Genomic DNA, 20187 nt, shown 5'->3' with positions numbered 1-20187 from the left:
GTATCCAGAATCTAAAGAATGCACTGTGAGCAATGTCAGTGGAACATACTACACTGACACTGAATCAGAAGCTCATCAGTTTTCTCCTTCCATATCACAATGCAACACCTTCCACAACTAATAGCTCATCCCTTGCATTCAAGCTTGTTTTTCCACAAAAGCAACTCTCAAAAAGGGTATGCAGGACAAACAGCTGAGACAACTTGAAGGTTTCTCAAAGAAGGAGGCTCAATATTTCACTCCCAGACAAGCAGTCCTGGCAAGGGATTATCGAGATGATCCAAAGTGGATAATCGAAAACATTATGGACAGAACTGGACCACTCTCCTGCACAGTTGGGATTGTGTCTGATGTCATCTGCAGGCGACACATTGATCAATTCAGAGCGGAGTCAATTGTTAAGAGAAGAAAGGTAGCTACCACTGTCATTAAAACTTATTGTGGTCCAAAAGTCGACTCCTACAACTACCATAAACTTGAGATTGTTTCACGGCCTAAAGTCTCAACTGCCAAGCAGAGAGACCCTTCTTGTCCAGAAAGATGTTATCCCACAAGAGTAAGAAAGTTTCCACAGCGATTAAATCTTTATGCCTGAATGGGACAATTTAAATTTTACTATGCTGGGGATGTCTATATGGTGTTTGTATTATATACTATATTGTGTATATAATTGGGATGTATTCTATATTGAGTTGGAGTTTTTTAGCTACTCAGGGAGTAGTGTTGTGTATTTAGTATTTCAGTAATATTTGAGTAATCTTGCGTGCGTGTGTGTGTATATATATAGCATTTATGTTTGTTTAATTCATTACAGGTTATATGTATAAATACATGGAATGCATATGTCATCATGCTACCACATGATATGTGTATGCCTTGCTTAAAGTAAACGTGAAGTTAGACACATTCCCAGCTTTTATGTCTTTCTTTTGAATTAGTTTAATGTTTTGAAGCTGCAAAACATAACATTCCTTGTTCTGGACTTCCATTGAAGTTTGCCTCGATATCTATTCATTAATTCTTTACAAAATGTCTCAATAATGTTACCCCTTATTCTTTTAAACTCCTGTGAGTATATCCCAAGCGCCACAAGCTCCCCATTCAGGAATTAACCATGTGAATCTTTGCAGCACTCATTTCCAAGATGATTGATTCCTGGGGATTAGAGACCTAAACCCACATTGCATTTTGAATGTTGTCTTTCCAGAGATCTGCATAATCCAGAGGACATGCTAATCTCTGTACTCTGATCTCCAATCAGTAGTGACCACTTAGGCTTTTGTTCTTTTGCATACTTGTGGCTTCACCTTTTGCATCTCCTCAATCACCACACTCAGAACACTTGTTTGAATGTTTCCTAGTTTCTCACCATATAATTTTTTTTCAGTTTTTCCTACAGTATTCTTACCTTTCATGCCCTTGTACTCTTATTCCATCTGGCCCTTTTCCTGCCTGCTTTCATATCTTCACTTAACTGATAAAAACCCTAAACAAATTTCCATGATGACAACCTAAAAAGTATCTTTTAACTTCGTTTTTTTGTTTAATGTTCTTTATACAATGCTTTATCTAGACTGACAGCTCTGTGGACATTATACGCAATAACCTTATAAAATTCTCTTTGACATCAGAAAAACACTAAATCCACCTGTGCCCTTTACACCTTCATAAAAGATGTAAAATTAGCCAACTAGTTTTCTCTTCATAAAACTATGCCTATCCTTTCTAATCATGTGTGTGTTGTTTGAATTTCCAGCATCTGCAGATTTCATTGTGTTTGCCCTTTCTAATCATTCTATTTTTAAGTGCTTTGCTAATGATGTGCTAAACATTTTTGACAAGGGATGTCAAAGCAGCATGGTAACATAGTAGTTAGTGCATTGCTTTACAGCACAGTGACCTGGGTTTAATTCCCGCCACTGTCTATACCAAGTTTGTATATTCTCCCACATGACCACATGAGTCTCTTCTGGGTCCTCCAGTTTCCTCCCACATTCCAAAAATATGTGGATTAGTAGGTTAATTGGCCACATGAGTGTAATTGGGCATTGCAAGGCTCCCTGGCCTGGAAGCACTGTTACCCTGCTATATCTCTAAATAAAGTAAGTAAACACTGCTGTTCCTGTATTTTGTCTGGATATTCTTTCTTAAATAGTAATGTTATGAATACTATCTACTGTAACTGTTCTAAAATATTAGAGATTTTTAGAAGTGCATTACAAGGTAGCCAGTACTTTTAAAAGCTATGGATGTAGAGTATCAGGTCCAAAGGATTTGTCAGGATTTAGTCCCTTGATTTCTCTAAAATTGCTTCTTTGTTGATGTAAAGGCTATTGGTTTCCCTGTCCCCCTCTATTTTTCATAATTTTTTCTAAGAATATTAGCCACAATTGCTATTATTTAATTTTGTACATGAATAAAATACATACTCAAATTTATTCTTTATAACTATTTGATTTTTTTCCAGTTACTCTGACATCAGTATTATAGTTGTGTATCAAATACAGCAAATTCCTTTACATGAAACTGGATAATCTTCTCTCCCATAAGTTGGATATCAAAATTTTAAAATGTTTCTCTGCTTGCACTGTAATTATTACCATTAGTTTCCTTTTTCCACAGTGTCTAGTTTTATAGCTTTAAATGGTATTAATTCATCTGCAATCAAAGCTTTGATTGGGAATAAGTTACTATTTTGATGATGAATGTCATACCAGTATTTCTGACATGCTTGTGTAAAATTCAGTTAAATGTTATGTTCAGAAGTAAATTATTGTTTATGCACACTGTGTAATGTATGGTGAGAGACGCAGACAAAGCTTTTAAAAAACAGTAATTTAGATGAAATTAATGCATTTTCACTTTGGTAGCTATAGTTCTAGAAATACTTAAAGGTTTCAAAGGTACATTTAATTTCTGAGAAATGTATACAATATACATCCTGAAATTCTTTTTCTTTGCAACCATCAATGAAAACAGAGGAGTACCCCAAAAGAATGAATGACACTTAAATGTTAGAACCCCAAAGTCCTGCCCCCAGCTCCCCACTCAACTCATATCTTCATATACTGTACATATTGTAGCCTTAGAAGCAGGCTGTTGATAACAAGTTTTACTGTGATAAATATGACAAGCTGGAATTATTACTATTTCATATACCAAACTAAATAGGTCCTGTTTTTGAAATAATCCTGTAGCAGTTACTGTATGAGTATGTATCGACACTCGTTAAAGTGTTTGCATTTTAAGCAGAAGTGAGAATGTATTTCACTGGAGAGGTTGTTCGATGCTTCCTGTTCCTAAAATAAAACATTCAGTGGGTGCATTTCAAATTTACGAATTGAGAGAATTTCATTATAAAGTTTGCTAGATAGCACTAGTGTTAGAAACACATTAATAATATAAAATTGTAAAATTGTTTTTAAGGAAATAAATAAAGTGACCTTCCTTTAACAAACACGAAGAAATCTGCAGATGCTGGAAATTCAAACAACACACACAAAATGCTGGTGGAACACAGCGGGCCAGGCAGCATCTATAGGGAGAAGCACTGTCGACGTTTTGGGCTGAGACCCTTCGTCAGGACTAACTGAAAGGAAAGATAGTAAGAGATTTGAAAGTAGTGGAGGGAGGGGGAAATGCAAAATGATAGGAGAAGACCGGAGGGGGTTGGGATGAAGCTAAGAGCTGGAAAGGTGATTGGCAAAAGTGATACAGAGCTGGAGAAAGGAAAGGATCATGGGACGGGAGGCCTTGGGAGAAAGAAAGGGGGGGGGGGGGCGGAGAACACCAGAGAGAGATGGAGAACAGGCAGAGTGATGGGCAGAGAGAGAGAAAAAAAGGGGAAGGGGAAAAAACTAAATATATCAAGGATGGGGTAAGAAGGGGAGAAGGGGCATTAACAGAAGTTAGAGAAGTCAATGTTCGTGCCATCGGGTTGAAGGCTACCCAGATGGTATAGAAGGTGTTGTTCCTCCAACCTGAGTGTGGATTCATCTTGACAGTAGAGGAGGCCAGGGATAGACGTATCAGAATGGGAATGGGACGTGGAATTAAAATGTGTGGTCACTGGGAGATCCTGCTTTCTCTGGCGAACCAAGCATAGGTGTTCAGAGAAATGGTCTCCCGGTCTGCGTCGGGTCTCACCAATATATAAAAGGCCACACCGGGAGCACCGGACACAGTATGCCACAACAGCCGACTCACAGGTGAAGTGTCGTCTCACCTGGAAGGACTGTCTGGGGCCCTGAATGGTGGTGAGGGAGGAAGTGTAAGGGCAGGTGTAGCACTTGTTCCACTTTCAAGGTACTCCCAGTGTGGCCTGACGAAGGGTCTCGGCCCAAAACATCACAGTGCTTCTCCCTATAGATGCTGCCTAAGCCTGCTGTGTTCCACCAGCATTTTGTGTGTGTTCCTTTAACAAATATTTGTTTAAAATTGTATCCTAACATAATGTATGTCCTTAACGTAAGCACCGGAGAAACTAATCATGTTGAAGCATCAGTGAGGAGTATCAGACATTTGAATATCATTTTCTAAATTTAAGTAAATGGAAAAAAAGGAAACAACATGTGAAATTGCTAGATGTAATATATTAGATTCAGAATCAGATTTATTTGTCACGTATACATTGAAACAAACAGTGAAGTACATGTTTGTGTTAACAACCAACACACACACACCCATCCAAGAATGTACTGGGAGCAGCTTGCAAGTGTTGCCACACATTGCAGTACCAACATACCACACCCACAATGCTCAGCAGAACGACATAGAACACAGCCAAAAACAACAGATCACAAGCAACAAAAGGGCAACAGCGAACAAGCCCCTTTCCTTCCTCACCCCAGCCACTCACACTGACAGTCCTTCAGGCCTCCAGGCTCCAGCCATTGGGGTTCAATTTTTAGACTTTCGATCAACCTTCGCGTTGCGGTATCAGCTACTGTACTAGACAATGACAGAACCCTGAAATCCAGACTTGAACTTCAGGTTCCAATGAACAGCCTCTTGCATCCCGCTTACACGGATAACTGCAGCCCTACATCCATGCATGTCCTTCATCACTTGTCCATATCAGATAGCAGTCTATACTCTCTTTTATCACCAGTCCATGTTGTTAACAAGCCTGGAAAGGAGTTCTGGACTCCAGATGTCATTCATCCCATGTCTTCATTGCTGGCCTTCAAACAGATGCCCTTTGTTACCTGTCCACGTCACTGGCCTTTGAGCATGGAATGCGGAGTAGCGACCTAGACTTTGGTCTGACCTCTAACACCCTGTCTCTTAATTTTTATCTGACTTCGAACTCCACACATTCTTGTCCTTCAACACAAATCTGACCCCTAACTCTTATCTTTGTCCCACAAACCATCCGTACGAACTCAGAAGAAACAACTAAGTGAGTTCGCAGCTCAGTGCTATCTTGACCAGGTGGAAGAATAGAAGAAATAATAAATTGGAATTGTTAGAGGGAATAAATTAAATAGAACTTATTCAGAATAATTTGCAAGTTTATGGATATTTTATGTATCGCTGCCTCAAAGCAGCAAATGTCAGAGATAGTAAACCTGATTATGATTCTGTTTGTGGTACACTCACATATATTTCCAGATCTGAAGGAATGAGAAGATAATTCAATGTGTGGATTTCATGATAATGCTGTTTTGTTGACACCTTGAGATAGAGGTAAAAACAACATATAAACATTGCATTAATTTGCAACTTAACATGTTAATGAACTCTTCAAGGCACAACCTCTCTTTATTGTAGAAAAGCATGAATAAATATCATCAGAGAACTTTCCATCTGCTTCATTTCTACATGAAATAATCCATATTAGAACAACTTGGTTGCCTGGAATATGTGTTAACATTTCCCTTGCACATCACCCCAGAGACCAGTCATGTCTTTTCGATTTAAAGGATGTAAAGCTTCCTTTCACTGACAGCGGTAAATGATCAAGTAAAAGATGTTTTGGCAGATGCTGTCTAATTCTCAAGTGACATGAAATGAGTTTATTGTTTTGTTTGGTGGCAGTATTACCATTCCATAAAAAACCTGCTTACTGTTTTAATGACCAGTATGTGAAATGCAGAACCAAACATGAAATGTTAGTTTGCAGTATACAGTAAAGAAAAATAAACTGAAATGAGTTGCTTTCACTTTGGAGTTCTGCCATTCCCTGATTAGGACATTAAATTGTAAGAAGTGGCATGCTGTTGCAGCTCCTGAAATGATACTTGAAGGTATTTTGCGTTAATTTAGCTTGAGCATGTTATTTTAATTTAATTTGAAGGAAGGAGAAGCCTCAGTAACAGTGGATGCAATGAATTAAAACAATGCAATCCTGTGCTTTTCTTCTTGGCTGGCTGCAACTTGAACTTATCTTCCTTCCAACATTTCAGGTGAAAGAACTATTGGAAAATTCTGTAAGAACACAATCCATCTGTCTGATTGGAGCTACACTCATTAGATCTATTTTGAGCAATGCCTTTAGTGGAAAACGCTAAAATATAAGTTTGAAGAAAAATAACATATAACCTCCGTGTGAAGTATTTTTTTGCATTTTTCTTAAATTCACTTTGTTCACATCTATTACTTGTTTATTGTTTTGTTTCAGTAAGTAGTGCCTGTCCTCACTCATCTCCATCAAAAACATAACTTATGTGCCAGTTTGTGTGAATATTTATCAATCCTGATATTCTTCAATGTGGTGATGTGCTGGGACAGTAGCATCAAAATGGGTGACACCAACAGGCTCAATAATCTGATTAGAAAGGCTGACTCTGTTATAGGAGTCAAACTGGATATACTGGAGGTTGTTATAGAACAAAGGACCCTCCAGAAAATCCTGGCAATTCTGGACAGTGTTTCTCATTTGTCACCTTGACAAAACAGAGAAACACTGTCAGTATTAGACCAAGACAACTGCGTTGCTCCAAAGAGCGCTATATGAGGTTAATTTCATTAAGTAGAATTCACCCAGCCTGTTAAGGGTTGTATTTGTCACCTATGTTGCGATGTACATTATTACGTTTTGGGGGCAGGGTTTTTTTTAATGTATATACAACATCACCACTTGTTTGCCAGTTGAATTAGATGTGCATTAGAAGTAATTACACTCGTGTCAATTTTTGTCAACACTACTACATTGATGACGCCGATGATTCTGGAGTGATTTTGCCCATTTTACAATCACGACTGCAAATGCTGCTGCTCTCAAGCTCCCTGAATTCTGGCAGGAATATGCCACTATTTGGTTCGCTCGGGCAGAGGTTGTTTGCAGTGTGGGGAATCTCGCAAAATGACTTTGTTGCAGTGTTATGCAGGTCTATGACGAACAATGTGATGAATGTCCTACAGCATCCTCTGGAAGCTGGCAGGTATGAAACTCTTTAGCAACCCCTTCTAGAGACTTTCGAACTTTCCAAAGCTGAGCATGCCTATCGGCTCCTCTCACTGCCTGGCATAGGTGACTCCAAGTCATCAGAGTTGATGAAACACATGTTGTCCTTCCTTGGTGGGGATCAGCTGTGTTTCATCTTAAGAGAGCTTTTCCTGCAGCAACTACCAGGCGAGGTACACTCAGCTCTGGCTGGCTCTCCCCTCAAAGACCTCTGGCTCTAGTGATAGAGACTGACAAGGTTTTTTCTGTCACCAAGAGGACATGTACAACCCTGCGGCTGGACGACTTCACTGCCTCACCGCCATCTGAACATGTGACAATTGCTGCAGCTCAACCGTGGTCTTCTACCACGCGAGGTTTGGGCTGAGAGCTAAGAAGTGCCACCCACCCTGCAGATTCAAGGAAACAGAACAGCCAGTGCCCTTTAGTTGCTATGGCATTGGCAGGTCAGACAGTTTGTTGTTCGTTACAGACTTCGTTTGCAGGTGCCATTTCCTCTGTACCATGGGCGCTCAGGTGAGAGTCCTGTCTGCTTTTAAATTGGACATACGTACTGGGCAATATGGACCATCTCTCGAGGCTGCAAATGGCAGCGCCATCTGGACTTTTGGTAGCATAGGATGGTGTTGTGCTTTGGCGGGCAGAAACTCCATTGGAATTTGGTGTTGTCAATGTCTACACCCCTGCTGGGAGCCGACGTCCTCTGCACCAGCAGCCTTTCTGATGTACAGAACCGCCGCCTCATCAACGCTGAGACTTACTATTCCCTCTCCAGCACTTCAAAATTGTTCAGTGTCCTTTCCACCTCCGACGACTTCCTCCACCTCCTCGCTGAGTTACCAGACCTGATCAAGCCCACCTTCTCCTCCTCCACTGCTAAACACAGGGTGGAACACTACATCCTCACCATTGGCCCACCCGTTCAAGCCCCTGCCAAGTGCCTCGATCCAGAGAAGCTAGCCGTCACCAAGGCTAAGTTTGATGCTATGGAGCACCTGGGCATTGTCCGGCAGTCCATGTGGCAATTGCCACCACCTCAATAACGCCATGACCGCTGACTGATACCCGATCCCACACATCTAGGATTTCTCTGCCTGCCTGGCAGGGGAAATTATTTTCTCGAAGATGGACGTCTTTCGCAGTTATCACCAGGTCCCTGTTCACCGAACTGACATTCCTTAAGTCACTGTTATTACATCATTTGGTTTGTTTGAGTTCCTTTGAATACCATTCAGGCGGAACAACATGGCCCAGACCTTTCAGCACCTCATGGAAAGTGTTCTCAAGGATTTGCCATTCCTGGTTGTTACCTAGATGACATTTTGGTAGCCAGCTCTTCTAGGGATGAATATCTGTTACACTTAAGAACCCTTTTCAAACACCTTAGTCAGCATGGTCTTATTGTCAACCCAGCAAAGTGCCAGTTTGGACTGTCCATGGTCGAATTCTTTGGACACTGCGTTAATGCAGCAGTGGCAGTTCCCTGTTGGCTAAAGTTGAGACAGTTAAGTCCTTCGCTTGGCTAGTCACCATTAAGTCCTTTTATTTCAGACTTCACCATGGACATCCAGCATGTCATGGAGAAGCGTAACCTCCATTTGGGCGTGACCAGGTTTCAGACCCAAGTGTGCAGGCGCTGCATTCGACAGACACAGGGTTGAGATTGGTGGGCGTTGCTTTTGGTGACTGTGGTGTTTCACTACTATGTGATATGTCAACAGGGTGACCCAGGCCAGTTGAGGCAGTGAGCTGGTGGCAGTGCATTTTCAATGTGGTCCCCAGACTTTCTCACCTGGGCCAGAGGGCATCACAGAAGCTACTGACAGAAAAGTTTCTGTAACACGGGCTTAAGAAGGATGTCAAAGACTGGGCTGGTGCTTGTTTGGCGTATCAATGCGTGAAGGTGCATCGACACACCAAGGCTCCTTTGGCTCCTTTCACGGTCCCTGAGCGGTGTTTTGACCACATGAATGTGGATTTGGATGGCCCATTGTCCCCATCCTGCGGGTTTACTCACTTCCTCAGCATCGTTGATAGGACCACACGTTGGCCGGAGGCAGTGCTACTCTTTTCCATTTCAACTGCGAAGGTGGCATGAGCATTTGTTGGCTCGTGGATCGCTCTGTTCAGCAATCTGTTGGTCAACCTGTAGCTGGGGAAGTGATGACACCCTCCCGTTAAACTGTTATTAACCTCTGTTTACCACACCCTGCTGTCGCGGAAACCCTATACAATGCTGTGCAATACTACTGTCACTTCTAATCTGGGCAGAGTGAATGTGCACCCATTACTGTACAATATTACAGTAATTCATACACTATCAGTGTGAACTTGGAAACCTTGTAGGTCATGTAATCTTTGATTTGTAAATCTTGTTCATCTTATTTTTAAAGTAACTTTTTAAAAAGTTATTTCTTACTTCTCTTCTAATATTTGTATATCTGTGTACTGTGACACTGTAATTTCCTTGAGATCAATAAAGTATCTTTCTATCTATCTAGTCATCACTTTGCACTTAAAAAAACTAATCCCAGTAATGCATTTAAAAATATCTAAACTAATTCTTATAAAAATGCAATACACCAATCATCAATTTTAGTTGTGTTAATAATTTATAAGAAAGATTGAAATATTCATGTATGTCTCTTATTTTAACAGTCAGCATCTGCTTCATCCCCTTATAAATTTCTGTGAAGTGTCATGAGCTTAAAGAAAACAAATATATCATATAATGGGTTAAATCATGTTATCTGAAGAAAATTACTGGTTGTTGACCATTAGCTCTTCCCTGCATGCCCATCCAAGTTAGATGCCTGTCCTCTCTGTTACTGGACACACCTTTGAGCTCAACAGTGGAACAGCAGTTTGCTGAAGAGTGGCTTCTGAGCATTATGCTAGGAATGCTTGATATAGGGACATTGAGCACATTCATCGGAACAGAATTGCCAACTCTATGGAGAAACTTAAGTACTTTGCTTGCTTTACTCTGTTCTAAATGTCTTGTTTTATTATATTTGATTTAAAATTTGTTTCTTCTAATTATTCTAATCTATTTAATGTTATTTAAATGCTTTTGACTATCAGAGACACAAAACTATTAGTCTTTTATGATCTTTGGCAAAGGGCAGAGCCTAGAATTATTCAACTGAGGCCTACTCATGATAGATTAGTCAAGTGCTTAAAGTCATATAATTTAGCCTCTGCACCCCAAAAATAATGTACTGATGTGCAAGGACTGTGGGTGATAATCCAGTCCAAAAGAAATCTGCTGATGTGGAATAATGTAAGGTGCATGTAGAAGTCTCACTTGACTTTGAACCTTAGATATCAACTTCTTGTCATTCAAATGTGCTGGGTGAGACCTCTTTGTTTTCAACTGTAATGGATGCTGAAAATCTATTCCAGAAACATCTCTCTGTGCCCTCTTTTTGCCCTTTACCCCAGCCTGCTAAATTAACTCTGACAAGTGTTCATCAAGACATGTGGACCTTGGATAGCCCCCACTAATGTTGTACTATTGAAACAAGATATTTTATTTCTGCCTTCTTGGTATAATAGTGAGCTGTAGATCCAGGGTGACTGAGGAGCTGAAAGAAATCAGTATTAATTTAAAAACTGTAAGAGAAACAAATGGGACAAAAGCTGAAAAATCCCCAGGAACTAATCACATGAGTCACAATGATTTTTAAAATGTAGATAAGAAAATAGTGGATAACTGTTTGCCATCTTCCAAAATGTCAAAGTTTCTAAAAGATTTTGAAATTCTCTATTTCATTGATTCTAATGCAACTCCTTTATTTGAAAAAAAGGGAAACAAAGAAAAGGGATCCAGGACTGGCCGAAGTCAATATGGATTTAAAAGAAAAGAAAGTAAATCGTATGTGACAATACAGTTAGATAGTTATTTCCATTTCTAACCAACTGACAGAATAGATAAGGAGGCCAGTAGATGTCTTGTATTTGGACTTCCAGAAAGCATTCAGTAAAGTGGAAATGAAGTTTATTAACCAACAAATTAAATGCATTGGATCAGGATAAAATACTGGCATAAATTGAAAATTAGTAAGAAAAAGGAAACTATTATTGGGTGCCAACTATTCACAGTCTATGTCAATGATTGGATAAGCAGGCTAAATATAAGATATCTACATTTGCTGCTGATACAAAGCTGAGTGATTGTGGATCATTGAGAGGATGGAGAAGGTCTTCGAGGAAGCTAGTGACAGGATAAGAAAGGATATACAAGATGGAATTAAATGTGGAAATACATGAGATTATCTTAAATCCAAATCTTAAAGTTTAATATATTAGGTTAGAAAGGGTGAAAAGTTACCTCATTGAAACGTCCATTATTGTTAGAAGCCTTAACAAAGTGGATGCAGGGTTGATGTATCTTTTCCTTAGGGTGTCTGGAACTAAGGGTGACAGTTGCAAAATAAGGAATTAACCATTGAGGATTGAGATGAGATTTCTGCACTTAAAAACTAGTGATTCTTTGGAATTTACAACCCTACTGGGCTATTTTGTTGAGTAACAGAGATAGGTGCATTTTTTTCAGTTATTAAGGAAATAAAGAAACATGGACAAAAGACAGTAGATGCAGAAGTAGACCATTCAGCCCTTTGAGCCTGCAACACCATTCTGAGATCATGGCTGATCATCTACTATTAATACCCGGTTCCTGCCTTGTCCCCATATCCCTTGATTCCCCTATCCATAAGATACCTATCTGGCTCCTTCTTGAAAGCATCCAGAGAATTGGCCTCCACTGCCTTCCGAGGCAGTGCATTCCAGACCCCCACAACTCTCTGGGAGAAGAAGTTTTTCCTTAACTCTGTCCTAAATGACCTACCCCTTATTCTCAAACCATGTCCTCTGGTACTGGACTCTCCCAGCATCTGGAACATATTTCCTGCCTCTATCTTGTCCAATCCCTTAATAATCTTATATGTTGCAATCTGATCCCCTCTCAATCTCCTTAGTTCCAGCATGTACGAGCCCTGATCTACTTGGGATTTGGGCCAAGAAGAGAGTGCAAGCACTAAATTCAGGCCATCACTTATTTTGACTTATTAGTGGCTCATTCAAACGTGCTTGAAAGTAAATAAAATTTGAGTATATTTATTTGAAACATTTTTGCCAGCATGTTCATAATGAAGATAGCCAAGTGCCTCAGGGTGAGTGTCACTGTGTTGTGGAAAAAGCCAGGTGTATTAGCAACTTGGAGTCCCTGCTGAATATATTAAAAAAATTCCATGTTGGAAATGATGAGATGTCAGTAATTTCAATTTACAAACTAAAATGATAGTCATGTAACTTGACTTTAGCTTCTCTTCAACAGAATCAATATTGAATGATGTAACATTGAAATCTGGACAACTATCTACTAATTAAAATGCCCAGACCTTGTGGAAAACTTTTACCTTTCAATTTCAAAGGTAGAATTTCTTAATGTATCAAATTGTCACCAAATTTTCAAAGTGTCAGAGCTATACTTCCAAAATATGTGGGTAGCATTTCTACATATTCCCTAAGTAAATAAATCTCAAATCACCAGCTCCTGCTCTGCTTTCAGTTACATTTCTAGATTCTAATGTTTTCTCCTCAGATAAAACTCACTGAATCTGCCTATGGTTTAACATGTCAGTCCATGGCCTCAGCAAGTTCAGTTCTGAATTTCTTTAATGACACTATTAGCAGTAAACAGCACACTACACCACTAGATCATGCTGGGAGAGTTAGAGATGGTGATAAGGCAAGAGTAGTGTAAGAGGTTGTTTTTAGACTGAGCAAATCAGTGAGAGCTTAGTGGGCAGAGGAGAATTAGAACTTGACTCATATGAGTGTGGAGGTGATTTTGGATTGACAGAAGATTAGTGATTAAGGGACTAAGTTGCAGATAGAGATTGGTGGATGGAGGGGAGTTCGGAGCCTTGGCCAATCAGGGACTCATTTAGGGAAGGTCAGTGATCGGGGGTTTTAGGCTCTACACCAATCAGCAGGAAATTTGGCAGGTGTGAAGGGACAGTACTGTAGAAGGAAGGACAACAGGTGAAAATGGTAAGTGTTGCATTTTAATCTGTCACAGTGCTCTCAAGATCTAGATGTCCTTGGAGTGCTAGTAATGACCACTTTTGGAGTAATGTAAGTTAATTTCTCCAATATTACTTGAGAAAGTGTGTTATATGAGAATTGGTGTTATTTTTTTGTTTATTGATGTGGAAATCACTTAAGACACACTAGCAACTCATGTAGAGAAATGTCTAGTTGATTTTCTAGAGTAACAGGATGGCCCAGATGATTGTTACTGCATTTTCCTGTATGGTATATAAGTTTTCCATTACATGGCATTCATACAAATATTGCTACACAATTGTAAGTTCTATCCAGTTGCCTGTTACGAAACATATTTCAAACATTAAGGATAAGGTAATGTAGGGTAAGTTTTAGTTTACTATGATATTTATTATTTTAAGGCAGATAGATTTTAACTTGGTTTATTTCAAAGTACACTTGTACCAACTTGCCCCATATCAGATTTACTAGGTACATTTCCAACTACACTTGACCTTCAAAAATTGCATGTTTTATTTAAATTTTATGTGTCTTTTCAATTGAATTCATTTAGTTTTAAAAATGTGGTGTTCTTTGTCATTACTATCATCTTATGTAGTGGAGTCTGGGTTTACTAAATGAAACACGTTGTTTTATTTGATTTTAAATTCAGATCAGTTAATAAGCTTTTATGTGCCAAATTTGAGGCTTTACCTAATTATATCTGACACAAAAACAAAATGATTACATTGTCTGAGCATGAGTTGTATATTCACTAAGGTTGATTATCTGTGTCCTCCAACAGAATCTAGTGAACATGAAGACAAAAGCACTGATGCCCCAGGTGAAATTTTTTCACATCCTTGTGCTGCACCAGTCTATGGCCTTACAAAAGGAACAAAAGATGATTCAGTTTCAGAGAAGCAAACCAAACCAGAGGATGGGGACCATCTGGGTCCACTGCCTGAGAATTGGGAGATGGCATATACTGAAAAAGGCGAAGTCTACTTCATTGAGTAAGGGCATTTATTCAAACATATGTGATTTCTAGATGAACATTTTTAGATTGCTTCTCTTAAATGTTTTAAGGTTTTAGCGTAGTTTAAATGAATAGAATGCAGCTGAAATAAAGGTGCTTTTCACAACTTCTGCAGCTAATTAGATTGCGTTAGCAAATTGAGTGCCTTGATTATAACTTGAGCAAGAATTTCTTAAGAATAAGCTTAGAGCCATTTTATTTCTTTGTTAGCCATAACACCAAAACAACATCCTGGCTGGATCCTCGTCTAGCTAAAAAGGCAAAGCCTCCAGAAGAATGTAAAGATAATGGTGAGTAAATCCACATTCCTTTACTCTGCATGTGTGCATAACATTTTTTTAATTCAGTTGCTTTTGTTTTAGATTTGGTAGCTGAAGTGTGCATCTTGCTGCTGAATAATAGTTAATGAGAGCAGCTAACACTGGGACACAGGTGACCTTCAATGCTCGCTACATATTGTTTGTTCTTCAACAACCCAATGATATCAACTGCAGCAGTGTAGAAACTGAGGTTGTCTTTTTCTGTGCCTTGGAGAATTTTCTGTGTTAATTTTATATTTCTGATTTAAAATTGAAGGAGACAAGCTGCAATCTGGAAACACTGGACAGAAGCTAGGTACTGTAACTTTAAGTAATTTTCTCATTTTAATTTCAAGATATAGCTCTTTTCATATAGCCATTTTGTTTCATTTCTGTGAGAATTTTTGCCATCTCTTTTCTGCATTTCTTCTGGCACAATTTGTTTTGATTTCATGAAGCCATTCAGAAACCAGTTTTAGATTACCGTGAGGAAAATAATTTCCATGTTACATTAAACCATGGAACATTGCAGCTTCATTCTGTTTTGTTTGAAAGGCACATTATCTAAAAGAATATATATATATATACATCCTATAATCCAAGCTGATAGACTTTAAGGTTGAATACAAAAAAGGAAATCCTGAGTATCAATAATCTGTAAGAAAAATCAAATACTTGTAGTAAAAAGTTTTTTATTATTATTTATCTGTGATCCCAGAGCATCAAATGAAGGCATAATGCAAGACATTTTTTTAATATGTCTTTGCTTTTAAATTTCAAAATTAAGCCACCTCCGCATGAAATTAAATTTCATATCAATAAATTTCAACATGTATAGCGTTTATGAACTGTAAATCTAAGATGGGCTCTGAAGATTGTGTAATTAAACTGCTGTGTACATGGAAGTACAGTGTTTACAGAGAATCTTAATTTACTTTTGCCGTCGAGAAACCTTAACCAATTACTTAAAAAATGTTTTTTATATAACTGTATACCATCTCACAGATTCATTTTTAAACATTATATTTGGATATTTTTATGGAATTGAAATAGCACCTTAGGCAAACATTTTTTTAAAAAATTGCAGTTTCAATATGTGTGTATCAGAACACAGCAACTGTCTGAAACCCAGCATCTTATCCTCTTCATCCGCCTGCTGCACTGAAACAAACGTTTCCCTAGCAACAGGATTGCCACAATGAGCAGGAGACCCAAAGTCATCAATTAAAATGGTCTCTGCAGTTACGTCCATGGCAACAATGACAAAAACGGTGATTCATTTTTATTTCTTTATTAAGATGTCTCATCACCTAACTTCATTGTATGTCCATCTGGTTTTATTTTTCTTATGATTTGTTCTAAACCATTGTCATCTATTATTCTTTAGTTTGTACCCTATGCAAAGGAAAGAGTACATAACAGTAGCATTTGTGAGGGAGAGAGAGTTAATATCTCAGTTCAGTAATCTTTTATGAATTCTGATAAAGGGTCTTCAAGTGGAAGTGACAACTCTGTTTATCTCTGCAAGCATGCTCCCTGACCTACTGAGTATTTCTAGCACGTTTTGTTTCTATTTCAGGTTTCCAGCATTTGCAGTATCTTGTATTTGATTAAGCTGCTGGTTGCTTGTCTCTTGTACCCAAAAAAGTCCCTGGTGTGTATGTATCTTTCACTTAACAAAAAATTTTTTGCTTCTGGAAAAATGATTCATGGCTGCATGAAATGTTTCTGAGTGAGGTTAATCTATCACAAATCAGTGATTACTCAGTGCACTAAAGACTAACTTTATACCAAATAGGACGTACAATAAAAATCCTGTGTCCACTAGAAAATATATAGGTATCTGATAAATTAGATTGTTTTAATGATAAATAGTTATCTCCTTATTACTACAGAATCACTGTATTCATCTGCAGTCATACAGACCATGAAGATTATTGTTTCTGATTTTAAACACTGCAGAAAAGGGACATCAGTGGCAGCCTCTTCATGCAAGCAGCAGTGCATAGTTGGAATGAACTGCCAGAATTAGTGGTTGAGATAAACACATTAGCAATATTTAAAAGTCATCTCGATAAGTACATGGATAGCAGAGGTCAAGAGGGTTATGAGCTAAATGCATGCAGATGGAACTTGTTGATGAGCAACACAGTTAGTCTCTGACTCTAATGCCCAGTGTACTATTAGAGAAAGAGGTCCAGAGTTTTGACCCAGTGACAGTGAAGATACAATGATTTAATTCCAACTCAGGATAGTGTGTGGCTTGGAAGTCATCTTCCTATTGGTGATATATCCACACTTGTTCTTCTCAACGGCTGAGTTTGTGGGTTTATAAAATATTTTCTAAGGAGCCTTGGGGAGTGACTGTAGTGCATAATATACAAAGTTCAAAGTAAAATTTATTATCAGAGTACACACATGTCACCACGTACAACCCTGAGATTCTTTTCCTTGCGGGGATACTTAGCAAATCTATAGAACAGTAACTGTAAACTGGATCAATGAACAACAAACTGTGCTGATGCAAGTATTAAATAGCAGTAAATAATGAGAGCATGAAATAACAAGTGAGACCCTCAGTTGAGGCTGTAACAGAAATAGAATGAGTGTAATTATCCCCTTTTGTTCAAGAGCCTGATTGTGGAGGGGTAGTTCTTGAACCTGGTGATGCAAGTCCTGAGGTACTTGCACTTTCTACCTGATGGCAGCAGCAAGAAAGGAGCACGGCCTGGGTGATGAGGATCTTTGATGATGGATGCTGCTTTTCTACAGTAACGTTTCATGTAAATGTGGCTGGGACGACATTACCTGTGATATACTGGCTTGAATCCACTACCTTCTGTAGGCGAATATTGTACAAACAGCTGCTACTCTGTATTAGTGGTGGAGTGAGTAAATGTATGTAAATGAGACACTTATAAAAGTGGGTTGTGATGCCTGTATATTGTCCAGCTTCTAGGGTGTTGCATCCTGGCAGATGAAGAGTGTTCCATCACAATCCTTTTAGATAGTGTACAGGCTCTTTTCAATGGAAAAGTAAAGACTGGAGACTTTTGGAATTCTGTAATGTTGTGAAATGTAGTTCAACTTATAGAATCCAATGCAAAGAATCTTAGATATAAAACAAAAACAGAGCACGTTGACAATGCCAACAAGAATCTACAAAGCGAGTCACTGTTTCAGCTCTGCAGGGTTTTTTTTGTGTCAGAACTAGAAAATGTTACAGGTGTAACTTTTTTTTTAGCAGCTGCAGATGCAAGCAATTCAGTGAGATGGGGAAGTGTGATGTGCAAGGAAAGATCTGTTATAGTGTAGATGCAATTTTAGTGATTGAAGAACATAATGGAGTGTACTCAATTTTGCACCAGTATTCACCTAGGAGGTGTGAAGGAAAACAAGATTTATGTGGAGTATGCAAGTACTCTTGGGCATATTGATATCAAGGAGGAGAAGGTGTTGTGTCTCTTGAAAAAAACGGTAAGATAGATGGCCCAGGGCCTGATGGGTTTGTCCCAGGTTATTGACTGTGATAAGAAGGATTAGTAGGGCCTTGACAAGAGATTTAGCCACAGGCGAGATCCCAAAGGAATGGAGAGTAGTCACTGTTTTAGAAGGCAGTTATGCGAATGATCTATATGAAAGGGACATTTAATAGGCTTTTAGACAGGCATGTGGATAAAAGAGAACTGGAAGGCTCTTGGAGAGAAGGATTAGATTGATCTTAGAGTAGGTTAAGGGGTTGTGGATCGAAGAACCAGTATTGTGCAGTGTTGTATGAAATGTAGTGGGCTAATTAGTAAGATTTCAAAGTTGTGTATAATAAAGAAGGTTGTCAAAGGTTACAAGCTATAGATAAGCTGGAGATCTGGGAAGAAAAATAAAAGATGAACAGCACCCACTCAGAGAGATCAGAAGCCTGAGAAGATGTAGTTCACTTACTTCACCAATTGAGTAGAAAAGGTAGCAACTCATGGCAATTTGGAGTTTTGAGCAGCAGCCAATCAGCATTCAGGATTGATTGACAAGAACAAATTAAAGTAAGGCAGGGACAAGCTGGACAGCTATTATTAGAGTGGAGATTTTGAGGCTTTAACTCTTTTAGGCTCCAGCGAGGAAAGGCTTGAGTGAGAGAAGGCAAAAAAGAAAGCTGCAGGTAGAGACTTTTCATATCTCCCCCCCCCACCCCCACCACTGTTTATTGTTTTTCCTTCTTTTTATTTGCTCAGTTAGAACAGTAAACAGTAGAGATGCCAGGCAGGATAGTTAAATGCTCCTCTTGCAGGATTTGGGAAGGCTTGGTGTCCCTGATGACTACACTTGGGAGAAGTATATCCAGCTGCAGCTTCTAACAGTCCGCATTAAGGAGTTGGAGCTGGAACTAGATGAACTCCAGATCATCTGGGAGGCTGAGGGTGTGATAGAAAGGACATATAGAAAGGTAATTAAATCCCAAGGTGCAGGATGCAGGAAACTGGGTGACAGAAAAGCGAAAGGGGTTAAGCAAGCAGTGGCCATCTTCAATAACAGTTATATCACTTGGATACTATTGGGAGGGATGACCTAACAGGGGAAGGTCACAGTGGTCAGGTCTCTGGTGTTGATTCTGGTTCTGTGACTCTGAAGGAAAGGCGGGAGAGAGGCAAGCTGTGGTGAAAGGGGAACAGAAAGAAGGTTCTGTGGATGGGAAGGATGTTCCCGGATACCTTGTTGCCTCCTGGGTGCCAGCGTCCTGGATATCTCAGATCAAATCCTCAGTATTCTTAAGTGGAAGTGTGAACAGTCAGAAGTCGTGGTCCATGTAGGTACCAATGACATAAGTAGGAAGAGTAATGAGGTTCTGCAAAGGGAGTTAAAGGAGTTAACTACTAAGTTAATGGGTAGGACCTCTAAAATTGTGATCTCGGGATTGCTACCCGTCCCATGTGCTAGTGAGGCCAGTACTAGGAAGATCATACAGTTTAACATGTGACTAAGGAGTTCGTGTGGGAGGGAGAGCTTTAGATTTTTGGATCTTTCAGCTCTATTCCAGGGAAGGTGGGACCTGTACAGAAGAGATGGTTTGAACCGGAACTGTAAGGAAACTAATATCCTATTGAGAAGGTGTGCTAGTGCTTCGTGGTGGGGTTTAAACTAGAGCTGCAGAGGGATGGGAACCAGAGTGCCAGGACTGATTGTGGAGACAGATGTTGTTAAGACCTCAGACAAAGTTAGGAACCTAAAGTTTGAGCATGGTGCGACTAATGCCCTGAGATGTGTAATGCCCTTGTGCTGCAAGAAGTATGCAGGAAGGACAGATGAACTGAGGGCATGGATCTACATCTGGAATTATGATATTGCAGCCATTAGTGAGACTTGGTGGCAAGAGGGATTAAAGGAAGAGGGGTGAC

General features: G+C 39.3%; 1 protein-coding gene across 14 annotated transcripts in view; it reads left to right on the top strand.

The window, feature by feature from the left end:
* Positions 1 to 20187, top strand: part of magi2a (membrane associated guanylate kinase, WW and PDZ domain containing 2a) — a 552919-nt gene that overhangs the window by 387031 nt on the left and 145701 nt on the right. For all 14 annotated transcript variants that reach the window (XM_059987234.1, XM_059987231.1, XM_059987235.1 and 11 more), the window contains exons 5-7: positions 14268 to 14478; positions 14712 to 14791; positions 15078 to 15116. In XM_059987234.1, coding sequence (XP_059843217.1) covers positions 14268 to 14478; positions 14712 to 14791; positions 15078 to 15116 — 330 coding nt within the window. The remainder of the gene's footprint in view (positions 1 to 14267; positions 14479 to 14711; positions 14792 to 15077; positions 15117 to 20187) is intronic.

This window comes from Hypanus sabinus, chromosome 13 (genome assembly GCF_030144855.1).
Source record: "Hypanus sabinus isolate sHypSab1 chromosome 13, sHypSab1.hap1, whole genome shotgun sequence".
Taxonomy (NCBI): domain Eukaryota; kingdom Metazoa; phylum Chordata; class Chondrichthyes; order Myliobatiformes; family Dasyatidae; genus Hypanus; species Hypanus sabinus.
This window is presented reverse-complemented; position numbering and strand designations above follow the sequence as displayed.